General features: G+C 35.9%; 1 protein-coding gene across 15 annotated transcripts in view; it reads left to right on the forward strand.

Annotated features, from left to right (window-relative positions):
- The window catches only part of REPS1 (RALBP1 associated Eps domain containing 1), a 95,691-nt gene that overhangs the window by 14,998 nt on the left and 57,052 nt on the right, over window positions 1-23,641 (forward strand). For 9 of the 15 annotated variants that reach the window (XM_078155107.1, XM_078155110.1, XM_078155108.1 and 6 more), the window contains exons 2-4: window positions 15,960-16,083; window positions 19,695-19,745; window positions 20,729-20,925. In XM_078155107.1, the coding sequence (XP_078011233.1) occupies window positions 15,960-16,083; window positions 19,695-19,745; window positions 20,729-20,925 (372 nt within the window). The remainder of the gene's footprint in view (window positions 1-15,959; window positions 16,084-19,694; window positions 19,746-20,728; window positions 20,926-23,641) is intronic. The other 6 variants (XM_078155111.1, XM_020973753.2, XM_020973754.2 and 3 more) reach the window with 1 other exon arrangement.

Below are 23,641 nucleotides of genomic sequence, written 5' to 3' on the forward strand. Positions count from 1 at the left end.
TATAGGAAGTCCTTGCCCTTCTTGTACTGGCACTTTATGAGACTGGTGCTTGCCACACCAGTGTAAGTTTTGTGGATTTGAGGGGTGTTCACTATGTTGGTAACAGTATTGTCAGCAGGAAGAGAGTTTTTCTTTTCAATAGGGAAGAAAAGGAGATATAATAAGGTTCTTCCCCCCCAAAAAAAAATTCAGAATAGAGGAAAGCCTAGAAGGAATCACAGATAAGCAATTCAGCTTTGAAAGGTACATGTTGAATTTATTATGTAATTAAAATGAGAAGCCAACTTTATGCAATAAAGATTCCATTTCATATGCAGTCCCTCTTTCGACACTGTATGTGGAAATACTATTTTATATGGTATTTAGGTTCAAAACTTTTTTTTTATTGTCTAACCTGATAAACTTTTTTAACCCATATCCTTCTCAACTTGTCTGCTACACCTGACACTTCTGACTGTTCTCTGCTCTCTGAGCTTTTGTGACACTACTCTTTCCTTGTTCTCTTTGTACCTATCTAGCTGTTCCTTCTCATTCACCTTTGCTGGTTCATCATCTATATTTTACACCTCAGCTTTGGTTATTTCCCAAGGCTCTGTCCAAGTCCTCCAATTTTCCCTTCTATACTCTCTCAGTGACCTTATTAGCTCTCATGAGTTTAATTATTATCTCTTTGCTTATGCCTCTCAGATCCATTTATCTAGCCCTAGTATCTTCCTGAGCTTTGGTCCTACATCACTGGTTGCCTTTTGGACATATCAAACTAGATATCCAGAGAACTCTCAGACATAACACATTCAAAACCAAACTCAACATCTTTTTCCACAAACCCATTCCTCTTCCAGACATCCCTACTTCTGTTGAAGGCACCACCAGTCTTCCCATTTTCCAGGGTTATAACCAGTGCTATCTTCATCTCCTCACTCTCCCTCACCCCACATGTCCATTCAGTTGCCAAGTATTATTATTTGTACCATGCCATTTTGCATCTAACTCCTTCTCTCCACCTCATATCTACCACATTAGTTCAAACTTTCATCACCTCTTACATTATTTATTGCAGTGGCCTTCTAACTGATCAGCCTCCAGTCTCTCCCCACTTCAGTCCATCTTCCTCATTGCTACCAAAGTGAATTTTCTGTGACTCCTAAACTCCAGTGGCTACCTACCCTTTCTAGGATCAAATATAATTTCTTCTATTTAGTTTTCAAAGTCCTTTGCAATCTGGCCCCCACTTACCTATGTAGCTTCATTGGATGTTATTCCCCCTTCAGGAAAGGGCCAATAGATCACAGTTCTGTGGGATGCACATGTGTTTCTTACAGTGGCGCTCTAACTTCTGTCTTTGTGCCTTTGGACCGGCTGGCCCTCATTCCTGGAATGTATTCCTTGTTCACATCTGCTTCATAGACTCCCTCTCTTCCTTCAAGACCCATCTTAAACACCAAGTTGTACATAAAGCCTTTCCTGATTCTCTCAACTGTCAGTGCCCCAAGTATTTATACTTTGTATTTATTTATATTTATTCTGTGTATCCTTATATCCTTATATATGTCTTTGTTTCCTAACCCATTAGAATAAAGCTCATTGTAAGTAAGAGATTATTATTATTGTTATTATTATTACTATTATTATTATTTTTTTTGGTTAGGCAATGGGGTTAAGTGACTGACTTGCCCAGAGTCACACAGCTAGTACGTGTTATGGGTCTGAGACCGGATTTGAACTCAGGTCCCCCTGAATCCAGGGCCAGTGCTCTATCCACTGCGTCACCTAGCTGCCCCAAGAGATTATTTCATTCATGTTATTTGTTTCCCCAGGGCCTAGCACTGAGCCTGGTACAAAGAGGGTGCTTAATAAATACTTGTTGACATCTACCAATAAAAAATGTCGAACTGCATAAGATGAAATACAGGATACCTGGGGTTCTCCACTAGAGACTACCCTTCAAGTTGACTTGAACTTTTTTGTTTGTTTGTTTTGGCAAGGCAGTTGGTTAAGTGACTTGCCCAGGGTCACACAGCTAGTAAGTGTCAAGTGTCTGAGACTGGATTTGAACTCAGGTCCTCCTGACTCCAGCTACCTAGCTTCCCTGAACTTTTTTTTTAAACCTCTGATTTCATCTGTGTAGAACTCTCAGTATAGAAATTCCCTCCAATAGTGTACATAGGCCTCTGGTCTATAACTTACAGTCTTAGAAGTCTGGAATTTATAACCTAAAGTTATCTGGGTCACTGACTATTGAAGTGACTTACCTGTGGTCACAGAGGTAGTAGATATCAGAGGCAGGACTTGAACCTAAGTTTTCCTGATTTCCATGACCACTCTATCCACTCTGCAGTGCTACCTCTACCTGTTTGTGAGTATTTAGGGATGTCGAACTTCATGGCTGCACCCTCTTCACTATACCATCATCTCATCCTCATCTCTATCTTATCCATAAGGATAACATGTGAAACTGTCAAATTCTTTGTTAAAATCTGGGTATACTCTTGTTTGTGACATTTCCCTCGTAGATTAGTCTGGTGAACACTTTTCTTTCTTCCTTTTTTTTTTTAAAGGAGATAAAGTTAGTCTTGCATGGACTTGGAGTCAGGAAAATCTGGGTTTGAATCCTAGAACTGACCAACTGTGTGACCAAGGGCAAGTCACTTACCCTCTCACTCTTAAGCTTCTTCATCAGCAAAAATAATAGAACCTTAGTCATAGGGGTGCTGTGAAGACCAGAGGAGATAATATAGGTAAAGCAATTTATAGACCTTATTTAAACATAAACACTAACTCTTATTATTGATGAGGGATGATTCTTTTTTTAATATTTCATTTTTTTCCAGTTACATATAAAAACATTTTTAATGTTTTTAAAATTTTGAATTCCAAATTCCCTCCTTCCCTTCCCCCCCATTGAGAAGGCAAGCAATTTGATATAGGTTGTACATGTACAGTCATGCAAAATATATTTCCATATTAGTCATGTTGTGAAAGAAAACACAGACCCAAAAAAAATCATCTAAGAAAAATAAAGTAAAAGAATGCTTTAATCTGCATTCAGACTATCAGTTCTTTCTCTGGAGATGGATAGCATCTTTCATCATAAGTCCTTTGGAATTGTCTTGGATCATTGTATCGCTGAGACTAGCTAAGTTATTCACAGTTGATCATTATACAGTATTGCTGTTACTGTACACATTGTTCTGCTTCTGCTCATTTTGTATCCGTTCATGTAAGCCTTTTTCAGGTTTTTCTGAAAGCATTCTGCTCGTCATTTCTTGTAGCACGGTAGTATTGTATCACAATTATATACCACAGCTTATTTAGCCATTCCCCATTCAATTTCTACTTCTTTGCTACCAAAAAAGAATTGCTATAAATTTGTACATATAGGTCCTTTTCCTTTTTTTTTTTAATTTCTTTGGGGTTCAGACCTGATAGTGGTACTACTAGATAAAAGGGTGTGCACAGTTTTGTAGCCCTTTTAGAACTGATCTAACTTTTTTCCCCATACCTTTATAGAAATGAGTAACCATCAGATAAATATGCAAGAAAGGACAGTAATATTGCCTTGTCTGGCTACCTTTTTTTCTTGATCCTTCCCACTCAAGGCTTCCTTTCTCTGGTATACTTATAGTGCCTCAAAATCTGTTTTTGTTAACTAGTTGCGTGTCTGTTCATACTGAGCAATCAGGGTTTGTAATTATTTATCTTATCCGTGGGTAAATATGGCCTCATTATTAAATGTACTTCTCATATCTTCTAAATGGGCACTTTCTAGATGTGACCTTGATCAGCTCACTTAACCACCACCTGCCTGAGTTTCCTCAACTGTGAAATAAGAAAAATAATAGTACCTCACATGATGGTGGTGAGGATCAAATGAGATAATATTTGTAAAGCACTTAATACAGTGTCTGCTGTGTAGCAGGCACCTAATGTTCCCTCTCCTGCCCATCTAGTTTTATTTAAAATTATGTAGATACAACTAAATAAAATCATCCCAAGTACATTTAAAGATAAAAATGAAGATGATAGAAACAAAAAAAGGGAAAGATTTGTAAGAATTTTTGTGACAAAGTTTTGTTTTTGTTTTTTGTTTTTACTGTCAAGGATGGATAGAACTAACACCCTTTTTGCATTATATTTCTGGGTGTGCTACTGGAAGGGGTAGGGATAACATTGAAGAGAAAGGGGATCAGAGGGACACTAGGACTGGTCCAAATATATGTGGGAGGGAGAGGGAGCAGGTAAGTGTGCTGGAGGATGTACAGTTTTGAGAGGGAGAGATGCTAAAGGCTTTTAAAAAAAAACTCAAACCATAATACTTTTTTTTTTTTGGCTAGGCAGTGGGGTTAACTGACTTGCCCAGGGTCATACAGCTAGTAAGAGTTACGTGTCTGAAGTTGGATTTGAACTCAAGTCCTCCTGAATCCAGGGCCGGTGCTCTATCCACTATACCACCTAGCTGCCTCATAATACTTTAAGTTGGTGGTTTCTGACCCATAGTCATATTTTCATGGTTATATACATTTTTTGAGAATACATATAAATCAAAGACATCTTAGTGAGGGCAACAGAAGGGAACATATAGGCTTTTGCAAACAATATTCCACATTTTTACAATCTCACAATTGACTGAAAAGTGTACGGATGACAAAAATCCCACTCTAATCATTTGCTTTTTTTTTAAATTGATTTGGTAGAGAAAAATAACTTTTAAGGCTTTCTCCCAACAAGGTTATCTCCCGTGTTGTGTGTGTGTGTGTGTGTGTGTGTGTGTGTGTGTGTGTGTGTGTGTGTATACATATATGCATATATATATATATATACACACACATATATATATACACACATATATATACATATATATATATACATATATACATACACATATAGTTTCAACAGTTTGACCCTCTGATTATTAAAGAAAAAGGGGTACAATATATGGTTACAAGTTGTAGAATACTAAAGTCTCTGAAGAACTGAGGTTAAGGCTCACCCAAATAGCAATAGCAAGATTCAAAGTGTGCAATGAGTGGTCTGCAAAACATTACAAACAAGAAATTGTGCAGAAAAAGTGGTGTTCACAATGTCATCAAGGAAACGTATTACTGGGGGAAAACGATGAGCCAGTCTCATAGTGAGAGCACGAGACAGCTGATGGACAGCTCGTGTGTATCTTGGTATCCATGCAATTTCAAGAGACTACAAGGCCTATAATGTTTTTGGGTGATTTCATGAGAGGGACATCAATACTTTCATTTACATGGTCTTCCACTGAGTTTCTAGGTAAAGTGGTAATATAAAGTACAGAGAACTTAGTACTACCTTGTTCTTTTTTTGTCTTTAGTGTAGACAAGATTAGTTGAAGTTATTCCTTAACTGTTTCTGGATGGTGGCTAGCAAATCTTACGGTACACATGATTGTTATTGACCTGTCAAACCAATGTTTGTGATTGGTAAAGAGTAGCTGATTTTATAAGAACAGCTATCACACATAGATCTTATTGCACTTTCAAAGGGGTTTATTGCACTTATACTGGTGTTTGGTTATAATGTGTTAGTCATGTTAATTTAACAATAAATAAAATATGTAACTACTAGTTGTGAGACATTATAGATACAAAGACGAAAACTTGCCTGTAAGCAGCTTACATTTTTTTGGAGAAGGGTACAACATGTACACAAATATATTACGAGGTAATTTGAGGAGAGAGAACCTTAACAACTGGAGCTGGAAGGAACCTTAGAGATCATATAGGCCAAACCCTTCACTCTACAGATTAGAAAACTGAGCCTCAGAAAGGTGAAGGATTTCTGTATCTAGCTCAGTCTTTCAACTTAACCCAGCTCTTATTCTTGGGAATATATGTATATATAAAAATATTATATTATTATATTAGGTATAATATTATATAATATATATTAATGTATATTTTAAAAAACAAAAAAAATTGATCTATTTTGTTTCTGACATGAGACTGCTTCACAAAGTACATTCCTGGGGAAAAAGTCAAGACCCACCATCCTGTCCTTCCGATTATCCTCTTTTCTTCCTAAGCCTATTTTTTCCTTATCTCCTCAACCTCTAGTCCCTCTACACCTTCCTATTCTACAAGTCCTTTACCACCCCTGCTCTGGCTTCAGTTTTTTTCCTTCATAATCTTGGCCCTATAAAAGACCAGGGCAAGTATATATTCTCATGTACTCTTGAATCCCTTGTCCTATCACCACTCATCTGTTGCCAAGCCTTGAAGACAGATAATACCATCTTCCTTTTCTTCTTTTTATATGTTGCTGAATGCTGCTGGAAAGAAAAAAATCAAACACACATCCTTGCTAACAGGAGTCTACTAGTCTCAACACAGTTATCCTCATATTCTTCCCTACATTATAGCAACAAAGATCTGCTTATGTAGACAGAGATTATAGGTTATGTAGATAGAAACTATAGACTAGGTTATTTTGACAGAGATATGGTAACCTCAAAGGAGAGGTTGCTGAGTGATGATGGCAAAGAAAAGATCTGAGATTGTCAAGGAAAGGAGCAAAGAGTACCCATGTTCCTCCTGGGCCAGAGTGTTTGGAAATATGATAGGAACAACCTGTACTAGAGAGGGTATAGTTTTTGGACAGGATTACTAAACTAATAGATGGAGGGAAGTATTATAGATACAGTTTTACCTAGATTTTAGCAAAGCTTTTTGATACTATTCTTGTGGAGAAGATGAAGAGATATGGATTGGGCAATTGTAGATGGATTTAAATTGGTTGATTGTGGGACTCAAAGACTACTAATGATTCAGTGTCAGTATGAGAAGGAGGTATGCAGTGGAGTTCTTTAGAGATCTGTGCTTGTCCCTCTGCAGTTTAACATTTTTATCAGTGACATGAATAAAAAGCACAGATAGTATTCTCCTCATATTTGCACATGACACAAAACTCAGAGGGATAGGTGACATATTGGATGATAGGATCTAAAAAACCTTGATAGGCTAGAACATTGAATCTAATAAGATGAGATTTTCAGTAGGAATGAATTTAAAGTCTTACACTTGAGTACAAAAAGTCAGTGTCATAGGTGTGTGATATTATAACATTGCTAGACAGAAGTTATGTAAAAAATTTGGGGATTTTAGGGCAGTCTTAATAAGAGTGCAGAAATAGGAAGCTGATAGTCCTGTTGTATTCTGTGCAAATCAGACCACTTCTAGACTATTTGTGTTCAGTTCTGGGTGCAGTGGTTTAAGAACATTGATAAGCTGGAGAGTGTTCAGAGCAGTGAATAAACAGTTGTCCTGGAGCCTAACTGAATTCATACTGTACACGGTTTTCTTTGCTTCATTCCAATATTGTGGAGGATGGTGCACACCGAAGAGATACCCCAGATAGAGAAAGTATTCTCAGCTGTTTGTTGTACTTGGTGGCAAAAAGCCTGGTGTCTGAAGCCCTGACAGGGCCCTGGAGAGGCCTGATAGTTGGTATTTGATAGTTATGAAGAGCTGTAGTTGGGATATTTTTAAAAATAGTTTGACAGTAGTTTTGAAGGTGAAGAAGTCTCCAGCCTCAATCCCTCAGAGGCAGTAAGTCTGGAGCCTTACTCTCCCAGTCCAGGAATGACAAAGTGGAAAGCAGAAGGTCTTGGTCCAGGAATTTTATGTCGGCAATGATTCCCACCTCTCTGAGGCATTGTTAAATAACATTGGTCAGGGCCACCTGATATGGGTTATTGTTGATCACCAATGAGCTTTCTTTGTTCTTGTTTCTGAGTCATTAAATATCTAAAAACAACCTTTTAATCATTTGTTCTGGTTTTAGTTGAGCCCCAAAGCAGAGACTTTGATGTATGCAGAAAACTTGTAGACATCTGAAGTTCAGGTTTAAGTGAAACATTTGTTTTGTTTTGTTTTTTGTTTTGGGTGAGGCAGTCTAGGTTAAGTGACTTGCCCAGGGTCACACAACTAGTCAGCGTTAAGTGTCTGACGTCATATTTGAACTCAGGTCCTCCTGACTCCAAAGCTGGAGCTCTATCCATTGCGCCATGTAGCTGCCCCTTAAGTAAAACTTGTAATGAAGTTCTTTGATGGGCCAAAAGTTCACTTGCATATCACTTTGTTTTGGTGGTTAATAACAAAGCTGTTAATTATATGGAAACTTGAAGTAACTTTTGATTTTACCATAAATTAAGTTCTTGACCCAGTATTAGGGAGAAATTTTTAGATAGTGTCTAACTTTTTAAATTTTCTGATTCTTCACTGCCAGTAGTCATAAAATCTTAAGTTTTACTTAAAACAGCACTTCGGAAAAAAAGGACTGAGTAAAAAGATGTCAGTTTTCTTAATAAAAAAATATGAGCAAATTTCTGGTCATAATTATTACTAAGCTGAAAGTTTGTAAAATCTAAGGGAATAGTTTATGATAGCTAGCTTCCTTTTTCAATATGGCAGATTTTTAGTAGGATCCTAGATTTAGAGGTAGACAGGGACCTTAGAAGTAATCTTATCCAAGAACCTCATTTTACCCATGAAGAGACAGGCCCAAGGGGGTTAAATGACTTGCTGAAGGTCACACAGGAAGTAGCAGAGCCAGGATTCAAAATAATCATCACTACAGAATTAGAGCTTATTTCATTACACCACTGATGTCTCTTACTTACATTTTTTAAATTTGATTCAGTAGTTATGGATACAAATGAGTTAGTCTAACAGATTATATTTTAAGATAATAAAGTTGCTTTGGATATTGGAGAGAAACTAGAGGGGATTTTTGTTTTGTTTTGGTGGAGTTAAAGACATGCATTCTTTTTTTTTCCTCTTTGTTAGGCAGATTATAAATAGTTTCCTGTCAAATAATTGTTTTTTAGTGTGAGCAGTTAAAACAAAAATCTATCCTACTGTTTTTCTAGACTAATAGGAAAATTGAATTATTTCTCTGAGAGTTCATAATGAATAGCATAGGAATTTGATTTTTAAAAAAGTTGTTTTCTTTTTCATCTTCTCTTAACTGAGCAAATGTAAATGAGTATTTCTGAGCAAAAACTAACTATATTTTTCAACAGGTACCTTAGATCTGACTTGATTCTGTAAATATTCTAAGTAATATCTTTTGGGGAACTTTTGACCAGATTTATTAAGACTATAATGGTAGATGAGAGTTTTCATTATAAGAAACAAAAGGTTGGAAAATCATTTTGTATTGTGGAGATCAATTTTATTACATTATTCTTTATTTCTCCCTATTTTTGAAATTTTGAATAGGATAACTTTGTCTTTTTGGAGGGAGGGGGTTTGTGTTTTCAGAGTTTCAGATAGGAGCCTATAGTCTGTGACCCCCATGCAGTAAATAATTTTGGAATAATGTGGGCAAAGTCAGTCTTAGGAAAATTGTGAAATAAACTTCTCAGTTTATTACAGCTCTGCATTTGTGATTCTTTAGGAAATATTGTGCCAAACGGTATGGGGGTGGGAGAGTGTTATAACAGTTGCCACCCATGGGTCTCTCACTCCACCAAGAAGTTGCTATGGTATGAGGTGGCCAGGCTAAGCAGTGATGTAGCCTGGGAAACCTTGGGAACATTCTCTAGGGCCTTGGACTCCTAGCAACTTATTGAACTCTTAGTCGGGGAGGGCCTCAGAGCAGGCTTCCCTCATTAGCTTTTCTTATACAACCCTGGTGTTTCCCAGGGCTGGCCTCATATGTTAAGTGGTAGAATTCTCAAAAATATCTATTTACTGCCTATTATTGCATTATTTTAAATTCATTTCTTCAAATATAGAAGACTTTAAGATGTAAATATGATGTAGATGACACACCAAGGTGTGAGACTTTCTGTTGAGCTTTAAGGTGTGCTAGAAAATTAAATTTACATCATGCCATTTACATTCATCTCATGAAAATTTTATGCCTTAGAAACCTGAAAAAATGTAATGGAGCCAGCTTGATACAATTAGATAGAAATACCAGGATATAGGAGGTAGAAGCATTTTCACTTTTTGAATAGAACATGTCTAGGAACGTGTACTAACACCTCAACAGTGTTAGTCTGTCAGGAAGAATTTGTGAATAAGAAAGACAATCATGGTAAAAACATAATAGCTTAATTGTATGTCCCATCTTTATTCATTAAATTATTCTTGTGTAACCTTCTTCCTTTCTTTACCCTTGAATTAATGTTCCATTACCTCTTTTTTTTTTAGTTGCCTTTTCTGTTATGGCAGACAAGTATATGCCTTTTAATGGCAGAAACAGGAACTTCTGACCCTCAGCAGATTTTCTTTAAAAATGAAGTATTCAAAGGCACTTACTTCTTGTAAATGTCTCCTGCTAGGGGACTATTTCTTTTCAGATCCTACCTTGATACTGACACTTGCATTTTTATAGTTCTAGGCAGATATCATTTGACTTCAAATTTTATTTCACCAGCACTATCCTTTCTTTTGAAACTACTGAATATATGATATAATATGACATTTGGGGGTGGAGAAGAGTAGATGATTATGGAATTTCAGGAAGAGACAGTACAAATTAAATAGTCAGTATGAAAACAGGGGGGCTCTGCCTGAAAAACAAAATTAAAGACCTCTTTCACATCAGGATCCTCCTGGTCACCAAAAACAAGCTGTCACTCTACCTTCTACTATTGTAATCACCTGAGGGATTTCCATATGAGAAGTATCATTTTCAGAAACAATGTTCTCAAAATTTGGGGGCCAGTTTAATATATAAGCTTCTTCATATTTGGTACTCTTTGTCTTATCATCTAGCAGTCATAGGACTATTACCATTCTTTTAATCCCTGTGATTCAGAACAGTTCTACTTAATCTAAAGACTTCCCCCCTGCTATTCTCATCCCTATCCAGTTCTGTGCTCTGTCTCTAGTTTTTATATTCCTGTGCCTTCCAGGACTTTCCTCTTATTCTTTGAAACTCCTAGTGTATTGTTAACAAATTCCCTGTCATTCTTGATTGCCTAAACTCCCTCCTTCTTTTGGTGTTCATAGAAATGTGGTATTCTAAAGAAACCTCATTACTTAACATGCTTTCCAATCATGGCTACTTTCTGTCTTTTTGTTCCTGAACACATAGGCCTGGGAGAGGAATCGGCATGCTTCTGGATCATCACCACTCTAACTTACAGAACTTTGCTCTGCCGCTCTCTATCACTCAGTAACCTCTTCTTCTTTGAAGAATACACTATCCTGTTATTTCACTTCGACCAAGTCCTTGTTACTGATTCTGTTAAAACTCCAAGTCACTTTCTTTTTCTCTTAACTTAGTTCATAACTTTCTTACAGTCTTCCCCTCCACTACAATCTCTGCCCATCCTTGGTGATTTTGATATATACCTTGATGTACTTTGGAACACCCTGGCCTCCCAGTTTATCAGTCTCCTCGATTGCCATGATCTCTGTATTGTACTTGTTTGTTTGGAAAGAAAGATGCTTTTCTGCATGCCTTTATCTTAATTTGTTTTATTTTTTGATTTTTGTTATGAATTTAGCAAATAAGCAACAAATATGGACTTCATTATATAAAGAACAACTAAAAAAAAGAGGATTGCATGTGACTTTATGAATCTCTATTATTTACAACCTATTAGAAAAAAGTTAGGTGGTATATTGAATAGAGTGCTAAACCTGTATTCAAGAGGATCTGAGTTCAGATCCACTCTCACTCAGATAAAATACGTAATATTATATAATGTCTTAATAGCTATGTGATCCTGGGCAAGTCACTCAGCTTCTCTCAGTCTCAGTTTCCTCATCTGGGATAACATATATCACCCAGGGTTGTGGGGATAGAATGACATAATTTATGTTTTAAAAATATTAAAGCTAGTTATTTTTATTGTAGTATTATTATTTAACATGGTAGTACTATCACAGCCCTGCTTTTTAGTGTCTTCTTCTGCATATTTAAATTGTTTTTAAAATTCTGAACCTAAATACTAAAAATAACATTTCTATACATATAGCAGAACATAAGAGGATTCAACATGAAATGTGAATTTTAGTTCATACTACTTTTTTTAAAAGTATATGGTTGGGGCACCTAGGTGGCGCAGTGGATAGAGCACCAGCCCTGAGGTCAGGAGTATCCGAGTTCAAATTTCACCTCAGAGCAAACACTTGATACTTACTAGCTGTGTGACCCTGGGCAAGTCACTTAACCCCAATTGCCTAAAAAAAAAAGTATATGATTACTTCTACTGTTACTTTCAAAATTATTCTGTTTTAAAAAATTATCCTATTTATTGGTACTTCTTTTTGAACTTACGTTTTCTTCTGTACAGTTAAAAAATAGTTTTAATGGTCTTCTTTCTTGGGGTATCATTTTTGCTAAACCCCTGACCCACCTCTTTTGTCCAACTTAGAGAAAGAAAGGAGAGAAAAACTCCTGGTAATAAATAAACATAGTTAAGCAAAGTCCCCACAGTGGCCACATCCAAAAAATGTGTCTCTGTACTTTATGTCCTTCATCTCTCTAAGTAGAGAATATACTTTATCATAGGTCCTCTGGAGATATAGCTGGTCATTGCTTTGATCAGACTTAAGTGTTTCAAAGTTGTTTTTCTTTACTTGTTCGCTTTCCTTAGATATGTTGTTCTCCTAGATTTGTTCAGTTTATTCGTCACTCAGTTCATAACATCCAGGATTCTCTGAAATTGTCATTTTTCTGTAATTCTGATAGCCTATTACTATTCTACTGCATTTACATACTGTACTTTTTTCAGCTATTTCCCGGTTGTCTAAGAGACAATTTAAGGTACTCTCCCTCTCCCTTCCCTTTAATCCACTCTTCAAGATCAGGAAATTTGTTTCATCTATGACTGTTCATTCCCTAAGGGCCTCTCTTTTTCTTATTTAACTCCTCCACACCTTTTGAAGATGTAAGCGTTCTGAAAGGACACTTGTTTCTTCTTCCTCGTGTTGGAATGTTAGCACTAGACATCATCATACAGATCCTTCTAGTTGCTCAAATAAAGCTACCTTTCTTGGTTCTTTGGATTCTTGAATTTGGGTTTCAGAGTTTTTTTTCACTTCTGGTCTTTTCATCAAGAATGTTTGAAAGTCTTTCATTCTGTTAAAAATCCATTTCCCCTCCTGAGGATCATCCTCGATTTTCAGGGTAAGATGTTTTTGGTTGCAAGCCTTCTTACTTTCTGCCTTTTGGAATATTGTATTCTGAGATCTTCTCTGAATTTTTTTTGTAAAAACCTGCAGCTCTTGTGTGATCTCAGCTAGTTCTTTGGCATTTAAACGGCTTCATTTTGTCTCATTTCTGTATTTTTTCTTTGACCTGGAAGCTCTGGATTTTGGCTGTGATGTTAGTGGGGCTTTTCCTTTTGAAGTTCCTTTCAGGAGGTGTTCATTGGGCTCTTTCTATCTTTTGAACCTTTTGGTTCTAACAGGTTTGGGAAGTTTTCATTTATGATTTCATACACACACACACACACACACACACACACACACACATTCTTAAAAGATAGTGCTGTGGCTTTCTTAATTTTTTGTTTGGGTGTTTTTTGTTGTTGTTGTTTTGGTTTTTGGTGAGGCAAAAGTGACTTGCCCAGAGTCACACAGCTAGTGAGTATCAAGTGTCTGAGACTGGATATGAATTCACGTCCTCCTTGACTCCAAGGCCAGTGCTCTATCCACTGTGGCGTGTCACTGCCCCTGTGACTTTTTTTAAATCGTGATTTTCAGAAAGTCTAAAAATTTTAAAATTATCTCTCCTTAGTCTGTTTTCCAGGTCCATTGCTGATATCAAGAGAGCTTATATTTACTTCTGTTTTTTAAATCTTTTGACTTTGTCCTAATATTTCTTGATAATACAAGAATTATTGATTACAGTTTAGTCTGTTCTACCATTCAGGGATTCTGTTTTGTGAGTAAGATTTACTACTTTCTTTTCTAAGCTACTTAATTATTCTTTCATTTCTCTTCTCCAGAGCCTTTATATCATTTTTTTTAAAAATTCCTTGCTTTGTTTCTTCTGGGTATTATAGTCATTTTGGAAAATCTTTTTTTTTTTTTGCCTTTGATTCTCTGGATTTATTAGGAAGGTAGATTTGCAATAATTTTCTTTTCATGTTAGTTGGCGTTTTCTTTGATTTATTCATTTCTCCAGCGTTAGTTCTTAAATTGGCTTTGAGCCAGGGCCAGAACCCTCCTTCCACCTTCCTATTGGGTGAGATGATTTGCTCTGCTTGAGTTTGCCTTGGGTCCCTTGGGGATAGGCTAGACTATCCCTGGATCTCAAAATTCAGAGTCCTGGGTCTTTAGGGCCTTGAGTGTGAGGGACTTCAGAACCTTTGGTTTTGGGTTTCCTACTCTAAATACTGTAGCATCTCTCTCTATCCTTTGTTATTCGCCTAGGCTTCCAAGGTCCCTACCATGAGACTTTTTTAGGTGAGATTTCTTCTTTTACTTATTCTGGGCATACAACCACCCAGGCTGCACGTGTCCTGTTTCTAGTTGTGCTGGCACTTATTTTATGTGAGAGTTCGTTTTCCTATTTGTTGCGCATGGGCTTTTGATTGATTTTTGTGTGTGCAGTTTTTAGCATAGAAAAAGTCACTTACTATAGTTTCTCATTGGCTTTCTAGATCATTATTTGGTCTGATGCAAACTTTAGTCAGTCAGCAAGCATTTATTAAGTACCTACTACGTGCAGAATTCTGAGTTTTTTTTCAGGCAACCATCTTGGCAGGAAGTTTTGTATATATTTAAAAAATTTTTTTATTAATGCTCTTTTCTTTGGATCATTTTGTATACATTAATGATTGATCATAAATTATTTGCTTCAACATAATTATTCACTTGAAATGCTATATAATATCTATTGATAGATTTTTAAAATTCATTTTCCCCCACATAGCTATTCACAAGAATGGTTGCATCTTAGATCTCACTATTATCCCAAACTCTTCCACCTCCAGTGTCTTGAAATCTAAAATTATCTTCTGATCATTCTGTTGTCTTTCTATCTCTCTTCTATTCTCCGAAACCCTGCTATGACTTCTGGTCCCATATAATTTCTGGTTCCACCCCGGGCATTCTAATTTTACTTTTCCTCTCTTCAGTTGAAACTGTAGAGTTAAACAGTTAAAAAAAAAGTCTTTTCTGCCACCCCTTAATTTCTTATCCCCTTACCCTTGCGTTGTTCATGCCTTGCTAGTGTTCAAGCTTGTCCTCTAGCCCTCTCCATCATCCACCTTTACCACTCCTGTTTCAGAGCTGATGAACTCTGCTAGAGGAAGTCATAAAATTCTGCTAACTGAATCCGCTACAAATTCTTACCAAGTTCCTTTGGGCCTTTATTGCTACACAGCAATTCTTTTATTTATCTCTAGTAGTCAGTTTACGAGATTCCCCATAGCATTTGTTCCAAACCTTTTCTTTTCTTTGAAGTTCCCCTGCTCTACTCCATGCCCCACCTTCCCTTTCTCTATGTCTTAAAACTCCTTTGCATCTTTACCTGGCCCATCTTTTTACCCTAGCTTCAAAGGATGAGTTATAGTCCCTCTTCAGTTTTAGAAAGTTTCATTTTATCTTAATCTGTCCCCCTATGCCAAATGCCTTCTGAATCTACCATCCTGGTTACTATTGTCATTCTATTAAATTAGTCATTCAGAAAGGCAGCAGATAAGAGTTTCATTGTTGTCTTAATGAAATCTATGGGGGAAATTTGGAACACAATGAAATTATGAAAGAAGGTAGACTTTAGATTTAGATGTACAAGAGGATCAAAGGAATTTTTAAAAATGATTATCAAAGTCTTTCTTACAGTTCTATTTTCAAATCTGCAAAACTGAAAATATATCAAGTTGAAAATCAATTAAAAAAAAACAAAAGTAGTATCAATACAATACATTCTGTTTTGAAGAAATTAGTAAAATGAGTTATTATCTTCAAGCAAAGTATTTTTTGGCATACATCCTTACATTAACTTTTGTTCTTTTGCAGATTATGGAACTTTGTGGTGCAACAAGACTTGGTTATTTTGGAAGAAGTCAATTTTACATTGCTTTAAAACTTGTAGCTGTGGCCCAGTCTGGTCTCCCATTAAGAGTGGAAAGCATAAATACGGGTAAATAGGGAATTTATTATTGAAAACTGAAATTAATGGACATTTAATAGAGAAATCTTAAATCTTGCTTATTTTTGTAGTGTGGTGCTGGTCATGTTGGATAATTTTTAATGATTAGTGGTCCTGTGTGATATGCCATATTTGTACAGTTCTGTTTGTGGATACAGGGAAAGAAGATTTCTTTCCACCTTAGTCATATTCACAGATGTTTAAAACTAGAAAATTAAGATATTCTAGATTTGCATCACTGAAAATTGGACTCAATCCAATCTCTTCACTTAATCTCTTATGTGAATAATTATATTGAATATATAATCAGTAATGAAGGGAGTGTTTTTTGTTTGTATACATATTTGTATGTCTTTCCAGGTAAATGAGTTAGATAGCATTCTGGTTTTTTGTGTTCTCAGTCTTTCCTTTTTTGTACAAATCAGACCTTTAAGGTTCTTCTGTACTGTTTTGGACTGCAACTTGATCAACTATAATGGCAGGTTAAAGTCATAGTTAATTGTGGTTAAACCAGGGAAAGAAGGTAGAAATTATGTTTAAATTTTATTCAAAAGTTGTTTTGCAAATTCAAAATTAGAACTTTTTTAAATGGGTAAGATGGTGGGTAAGATGAGCCACAGAACTTGCTGATGTAGTCAGTAGCTTTGGAGTCACAGAATTGGGACACATACACTTTTGAGTTGTACTTAATGGTTAAATTTTCAAGGGGATCATTTAAGAAGAAAATGTCTTATGTTCTTTTTGTTTGGTGGGAATTTTTAAGTAGTTCTGGGCCAGATTATGAATGAAATTATTTGTCCATGCAGGCTGACATTTCATTCTGGATTATATGAAGGATTCGATGCATGATTTTGAGTATATATATCAGAATGTTGAAATCAATTTAAACTTTAACCCTGGGTTAAGGATCTGAATGATGAGGAACTAGAAATGCCACATGAAGATTTGAAGGGTAATAGTGTAGAAAAGATATTAGACTTTTTCTGCTTGTCTCTATGAGCAAAACTAGGGACGTGGAATAAAAGTTGCAAAGAAGAAAATATACCCTTGATTAACTTGATCTAACACAGAGTCCTTGTTGAAGAGGAATTCCCTATAATGGTGAGGTTTTTCACATCCTCTTTTTTTCTATGAATGACATATTGCAGAAAGCTCTAGTATATTGCACAGCTTCCTAAATGAGATCCAAAGTCTTTTAAAAGAGTTTGGCCCAATCCACTTAGGAAAAACTAAGTGAATTAAGAGTGCCTTTTGGCCAGATTATGATAATGCAATTGAATGGACAAACTAAAAGTTTATGTCTTGAACAAATACTTTAACTGGATAATACCTGAATTGCCTTTGGGAAATTGCATTGTTTTTTGAATGACTGCAAGCTTCTTTTTGAAACAAAAGCCTAACTTTTGACTTTTGTTCTTTTCTGATATTATATGACTCTAAGTCATAGAACACTAGAGTCTCCAAAGAATTGAACTTTATGGTAACTCATAGGACAATCGTAATAATAGCTGACATTTATATAGTGCTTGCTGTGTGCCAGATATTGTGTTAAATGCTTTACAATTATTATCTCATTTGAAAGAGACAAATACGTGGTATGAGGATGCAGTGATAAAGTAAGCCCCCCCAAAAAAACAAACAAACAAAGAAATCATGTATCAAGAGCAAGGGATGACCAGTAGACAGTCTTCATGCTACTTTGGGATCCTCATTATTTCAAGAGAAGATAAAGAAGGCTCCCATGTGTTGGGTGGACCCCCTGTGGTAAACTTAATGGGAAGAAGCATAATTGTTGAAGCATCACACAAGATGAGCAATATTGGATAGGTTGCAACTTGGATGTTGGCTTTAACAAGCAGGTCAGTGAGATAATGATCCTTTGGGGAATTAGAACATAATGACATTTCCTAACAATTAGAGCTAACCAAAGATGGAATGGGTTTCCTTAGGACGAAGTAGGTTACCTTTCATTGGAGTTTCAATTAAAGGCTGGATGATCACTTGTCAGGTATGCAGTGGAGGATATTCTTGATTAAGGGTGGTTGGACTAGATTCCAACTGAGGTCCTTTCCATCTCAGAGATTCTTTTATTCTGTGTAAGGCAAATATGATGGCTTATTGGAAGCAGAATTATAGTATGTATGCCCAGCCTTCCAGCCAGTTCTATACCTCAGAATCTTTAAATGTGAACAAATTTTCTAGCTCCGTGTTTGCTCCAGGTAGATGTTTTCAGCCCTTTTTTTTTTTCAGTTTTAAAAGGGATTAACAAAAATATTGGAAGCAAGATTAGATGTTTTTAAAAATCAGCCTGAAAATAACTGTCCTTCATGATTTCTAGAAGAACTCCAGTTTATTTTTAAAAAATCAATAAATGTTTGTTGTTTGTCTCATGCCTACCATTTTGGTAGTATCAGAAATACAAAAAAAAATTTCCTAAGTACTCTATACCTTAGCCAAACTAGAGTATGTACTATCTTGTCCATTTTTGACACTCTGTCTTTGCTTATTATTTCTTATAACTAGAATGCCTTTTTCTTACATTTTCAAATTTTGATATCCTACTCTTTTAAAAAAATATTCATTTTTAGTTTTCAGCATTCACTTCTATAAGATTTTGAGTTCTAAATTTTCCCCTCTCCCCAAAATGTCACGTTAGCCAATCTGATGGCTGTGATATGGTACCTCAGAATTGTTTTAATTTCCATTTCTCTAATCAGTAGTGATTTAGATCATTTTTTCATATGTCTCTAGATAGCTTTAATTTCTTCATCTGAAAACTGCCTGTTTATATCCTTTGACTATTTATCAGTTGGGGAATGACTTATATTCTTATAAATTTGACTTAGTTCTACATGTATTTTAAAAATGAGGCCTTTATCAGAGATACTAGCTATAAAAATAGTTTCCCAGCTTTCTGCTTCCCTTCTAATCTTGGTTGCATTGCTTTGTGCAAAACCTTTTTAATTTAGTGTAATCAAAATTATCCATTTTGCATTTCATAATAAAATACCATTTAAATAATAATATGATGATTGTCGTTCAGTTGTGTCCCATTCTTTGTGACCCTGTGGTCACAAAGTGAAAATAGTGGAGTGAGTTGACATTTCCTTCTTCAGTGGATTACGGATCTTAGGCAAACAACTTAAGTGACTTGCCCAAGGTCACATAGTTAGGAAGTTTCTCAGGTTGGATTTCAACTCAGGTTTTTCCCAAGTCCAGCACTTTATCCACTGCACCTCTTAGCTGCCCTTATTATAGTAATAGCTAGCCTTTATTAAAGTTTACAGAGCATTTACAAATATCTCATTTTATCCTCACAATAATGCTAGGAGGTAGGTACTATTGTTATCCCCATTTTACAGATGAGGGAGCTGAGGCACAAAGTGGTTAAGTGACCTGCTCACAGTCATACAACTAGTAAGTGTACTATGCAGAATTTGAACTCAGGCTTTCCTCTTTCCAAGTCTAGTGCTCGTACTGTGCCACTAGTTGCTTTAATTTTCAAAATAATCATAAAACTACAATCTTTTAAAAAGAAATTTGCCATCCTTTTTTTCAGTCTGTCCTACATGTGGGTTAACATAGCCTTTTCTCATTCTCAGGAATTGAAAATTCACCATGTGTTGATCTGCACCTTTTCCCATCCATACTGAGTATGTGTCTGTCTGAGTACCTGTTTCTTTATCCATCTTTCCTGTTTATCATTGGGACCCATTATCTTACTTGTCTCAGTGGTCCTTATGAAATGAGATTTTGAAAAAATATCACGAAAAGGGGCATGTAGTGAGGTTGATTCCATAAGATACCTATTTTGATCTTATTACCTTAATTCATTCCTTAAGTATATACCTATGTGAATTATTATTTCCCTCTACAGTAGTTATTATTCCACTTTCTAGCCAAATTGGAAGAGGGAGCTGAGCCCAGGACTTGGTTGTGATGAATCAAAGAGTCTGGGCATGCTATTTGGTTAACAGGAAATAAATTAAATATTAATTAATGTCTCACTATAGTATTAATTACAATTCACCATTGGTACTTTGTCCTTAATAGATATCAAGTAATCATAGAGAAAATTTATTTAATGAAATGCCAGTGTTTTTAATTTAAAAATTAATCATTACTTAGAAACTTGGTATATTAGAATGAAGATAACTTTGGTGGTGTAGTCCATTATCTCTAAATAAGGCTCTACCTCGAAGTAGTTGGGTTACACAGTGGATAGAATATAGGACCTGGAGTCAGGAAGACTCATCTTCCTGAGTTCAACTCTGGCCTCAGACACTAGCTGTGTGACCCTGGGCAAGTCACTTAACTCTGCCTTAGTTCCTCCTCCGTAAAAGGAGGTGGAGAAGGAAATGGCAAACCACTTCAGTATCTTTTTCAAGAAAACCCCAAATGGGGTCACAAAGAGTCAGATGTGACTGAAACAACAACACCACCAAAAGGTCCTACCTAAGCCATTTAAGAGAGAGTTACCTAAAAATTCTATTCCAGTATTAAGTTCTTTCAGTTCAGCAAACACAAATCGTGCTGTAGGTACTTATTAAATTCATAATGTCTTGTGGAATTACTTCTTATTCTATTAATTTTAAGCTGATTAAAAAATTACCATTAACAATTATGTCTTTAACAGTAAAGGATCTCCCCCTGCCCAGATTTGGAGCTTCAAAGAGTGAGCAAGAATCTCGGCACACAACCTCATATTCTTCAGATACTGAGAATCAGGGTTCCTATTCAGGTGTAATTCCTCCACCACCTGGTAGGGTACAAGTCAAAAAGGGCTCTGTAAGCCATGATACCGTCCAGCCACGTCCATCTACAGATCATCAGGTAATCTGTATTGCATAAGTGTTAATATTATCAGTTGAGATGCTATTTATTCAGCAAGCATTTTTTTGAGAATCTGCTATGTGTATAGGTGCTATAGTAGATTCAAGAATAGTAGCTTACTATACAGTGTCCCAAAATTCCAAGCCATGAAAGCTTAAAAGTGCTCTAAGACTTTTGGGACACTAAAGTGTGACTTTCATAAAACCTGAGTATGACCTTTAATAGTAGTAGTAGTAGTAGTAGTAGTAGTAGTAGTAGTAGTAGTAGTAGTTAGTAGTAGTAGTAGTAGTAGTAGCAGCAGCAGTGAAGATGACATATAAAAAGATTGAAATAAAGAGAATGACAGTGAACATGACACAGAGATAGATGATGATAAACATCAGTAAAACATTTTTATTTGAATTGAAAGAAATGCATAAAAGTCTTCATGGAAATATTTTTAATACGGTAGTTTTATATAATTATTTTTCAATGTTCATCTTTTTCCTTTCAAAGAAATCTCATTTTATGTGTGGAGTCAATTATATTCAGACCAATATGGGATGTTTAGGCTTTCCCCTTTCTGAAACAAAGAAGTTCTTGGCCTGGGCTCCATGAACTTGTTTTTAAAAAAATATTTTGCTAAGTATAATTAGTTTTATCCACAGTCATTCCTTTATAGTAGGTAGATAGACCTGAGTTTAAATCTTGCCTCATAGAATGACTAGTTATGTGATTTCTCTCAGCCTCAGTTCCATCATGTGTAAAATAGGGATAATAATAGCATCTACCTTATAGGGTTGTTGCAAAGACCAAATGAGATAACCATATGTAAAGTATTTTGCAAACCTTAAAGCATATAAATGCTAGCTATTAAGCCTGTGTGTTTTACTTATGTATGGAAAACATTATTCTAAGAAGAGGTCCACAGGGTTTACCAGATTCACAAAGGGATCCATAACCCAAAAAAAAGTTTTGTGTTGCCATGATTACTTACATGTTTTTTGCTTTCTAGCTGTTCATGTATGTCTAATATCCTCAACTAGATTACAAGGCTTTTTTTTTACCTGTCATGTTCATTGTCACCCTAGATGAGATAAAGGAGATCCAGTCTCTAAAATAAAATATAGTGAAAGTGTTAACCTGGTCTAGAATGGTCTCTGTTCAAATGGAAGAATGATCAAATTAGAGACATAGTGGAGGTTGAATCATAATTGTTGACTAATAGGCCATGGTATCAAGTATTAATGGTGGCAGGAAAAATAAATTAATAATTAAAGATTTGACAATTTATGTTTGATGAGGGTGCCATCAGTAGTAATTGGGAAAACGTACTATTTCAGAGAGAATTAATTTAGCATCAAGTTTCAGGTGCAGATGAATTATGGGTATTTGAAAATGTATGACTGGGATAAGAGACCAAAACCAGTAATATAAATTCTTTTTTTTTTTAATATAAATTTATTTATTTGTAGTTTTCAACATTCATTTCCACAAGTTTTTGAGTTCCAGATTTTCAACCCGTCTCACCCTCCCCCCACCCCAAGATGGCATGCATTCTGAATATCCCTTCCCCTAGTCTGTCCTCTCTTCTATCTCTCTCTCCTTCTCTTATCCCCTTCCCCTTCATTTTCCTGCAGGGCAGGATAGACTTCTGTACCCCATTTCCTATATTTCTTATTTCCCAGTAGCATGTGAAAACTTTTTTTTTAAACATATGTTTTTAAAACTTTAGGTTTCAAATTTTCTCTCTTCCTCCCTCCCCACCCACCCTCATTGAAAAGGCAAGCAACTCAATATAGGTTGTACATGTGCCCTTATGTAAAACACTTCTGTAGCAGACATGTTGTGGAAAAACTAACTCTATTTCTCTTAATCCTGTTCTGCCCCCCCCATTTATTCTATTCCTTCTTTTGACCCTGTTCCTCCTCAGAAGTATTTACTTCTCATTACACCCTTTTCCAATCTTCCCTCCTCTCTATCATCCCCCTGCTGTCTTGTCCCCTTCTCCCCTTATTTTCTTGTAGGGTAAGACAAACTTCCATACCTAATTGAATGTGTATGTTATTCCCTCCTTAAGCCAAATCCTATGAGGATAAGATTTACTCATTCCCTCTCACCTTGCCCTACTTCCATTCCACTGTAAGAGCCTTTTCTTTTCTGTTTTTTCTTTGTGAGATAATTTACCCCATTCTACCTCTCCCTTTCTTCTTCTCCGAGTATAATCCTCCCTCATCCCTTAATTTTATTCTCCAGATATGACCCCTTAATCTTCAACTCACCCTGTGCCATCTATCTATCTATCTATCTATCTATCTATCTATCTATCTATCTATCTATCTATCTATCTACATACATATAATTTTTTTCCTCCAACTACCCTAATACTGACAAAGGTCTCATGAGTTATAAATATCATCTTTCCATGCAGGAATGTAAACAGTTCAATCTTAATAAGTCTCTTATGATTTCTCTTTCCTGTTTACCTCTTCATGTTCCACTGGAGTCCTGTATTTGAAAGTCAAATTTTCTATTCAGCTCTGGTCTTTTCATCAAGAATGCTTGAAAGTCCTCTATTTCACTGAATGACCATTTTTTCCCCTGAAGGATTATACTCAGTTTTGCTGGGTAGGTGATTCTTGGTTGTAATCCTATCTCCTTTGCCCTCTGGAATATTATATTCCATGCCCTGCGGTCCTTTAATGTAGAAGCTGCTAAATCTTGTGTTATCCTGATT

Source organism: Phascolarctos cinereus, unplaced genomic scaffold (assembly GCF_003287225.1).
Source record: "Phascolarctos cinereus isolate Bilbo 61053 unplaced genomic scaffold, phaCin_HiC Scaffold_5;HRSCAF=322, whole genome shotgun sequence".
In the NCBI taxonomy this organism is placed as follows: Eukaryota; Metazoa; Chordata; class Mammalia; order Diprotodontia; family Phascolarctidae; genus Phascolarctos; species Phascolarctos cinereus.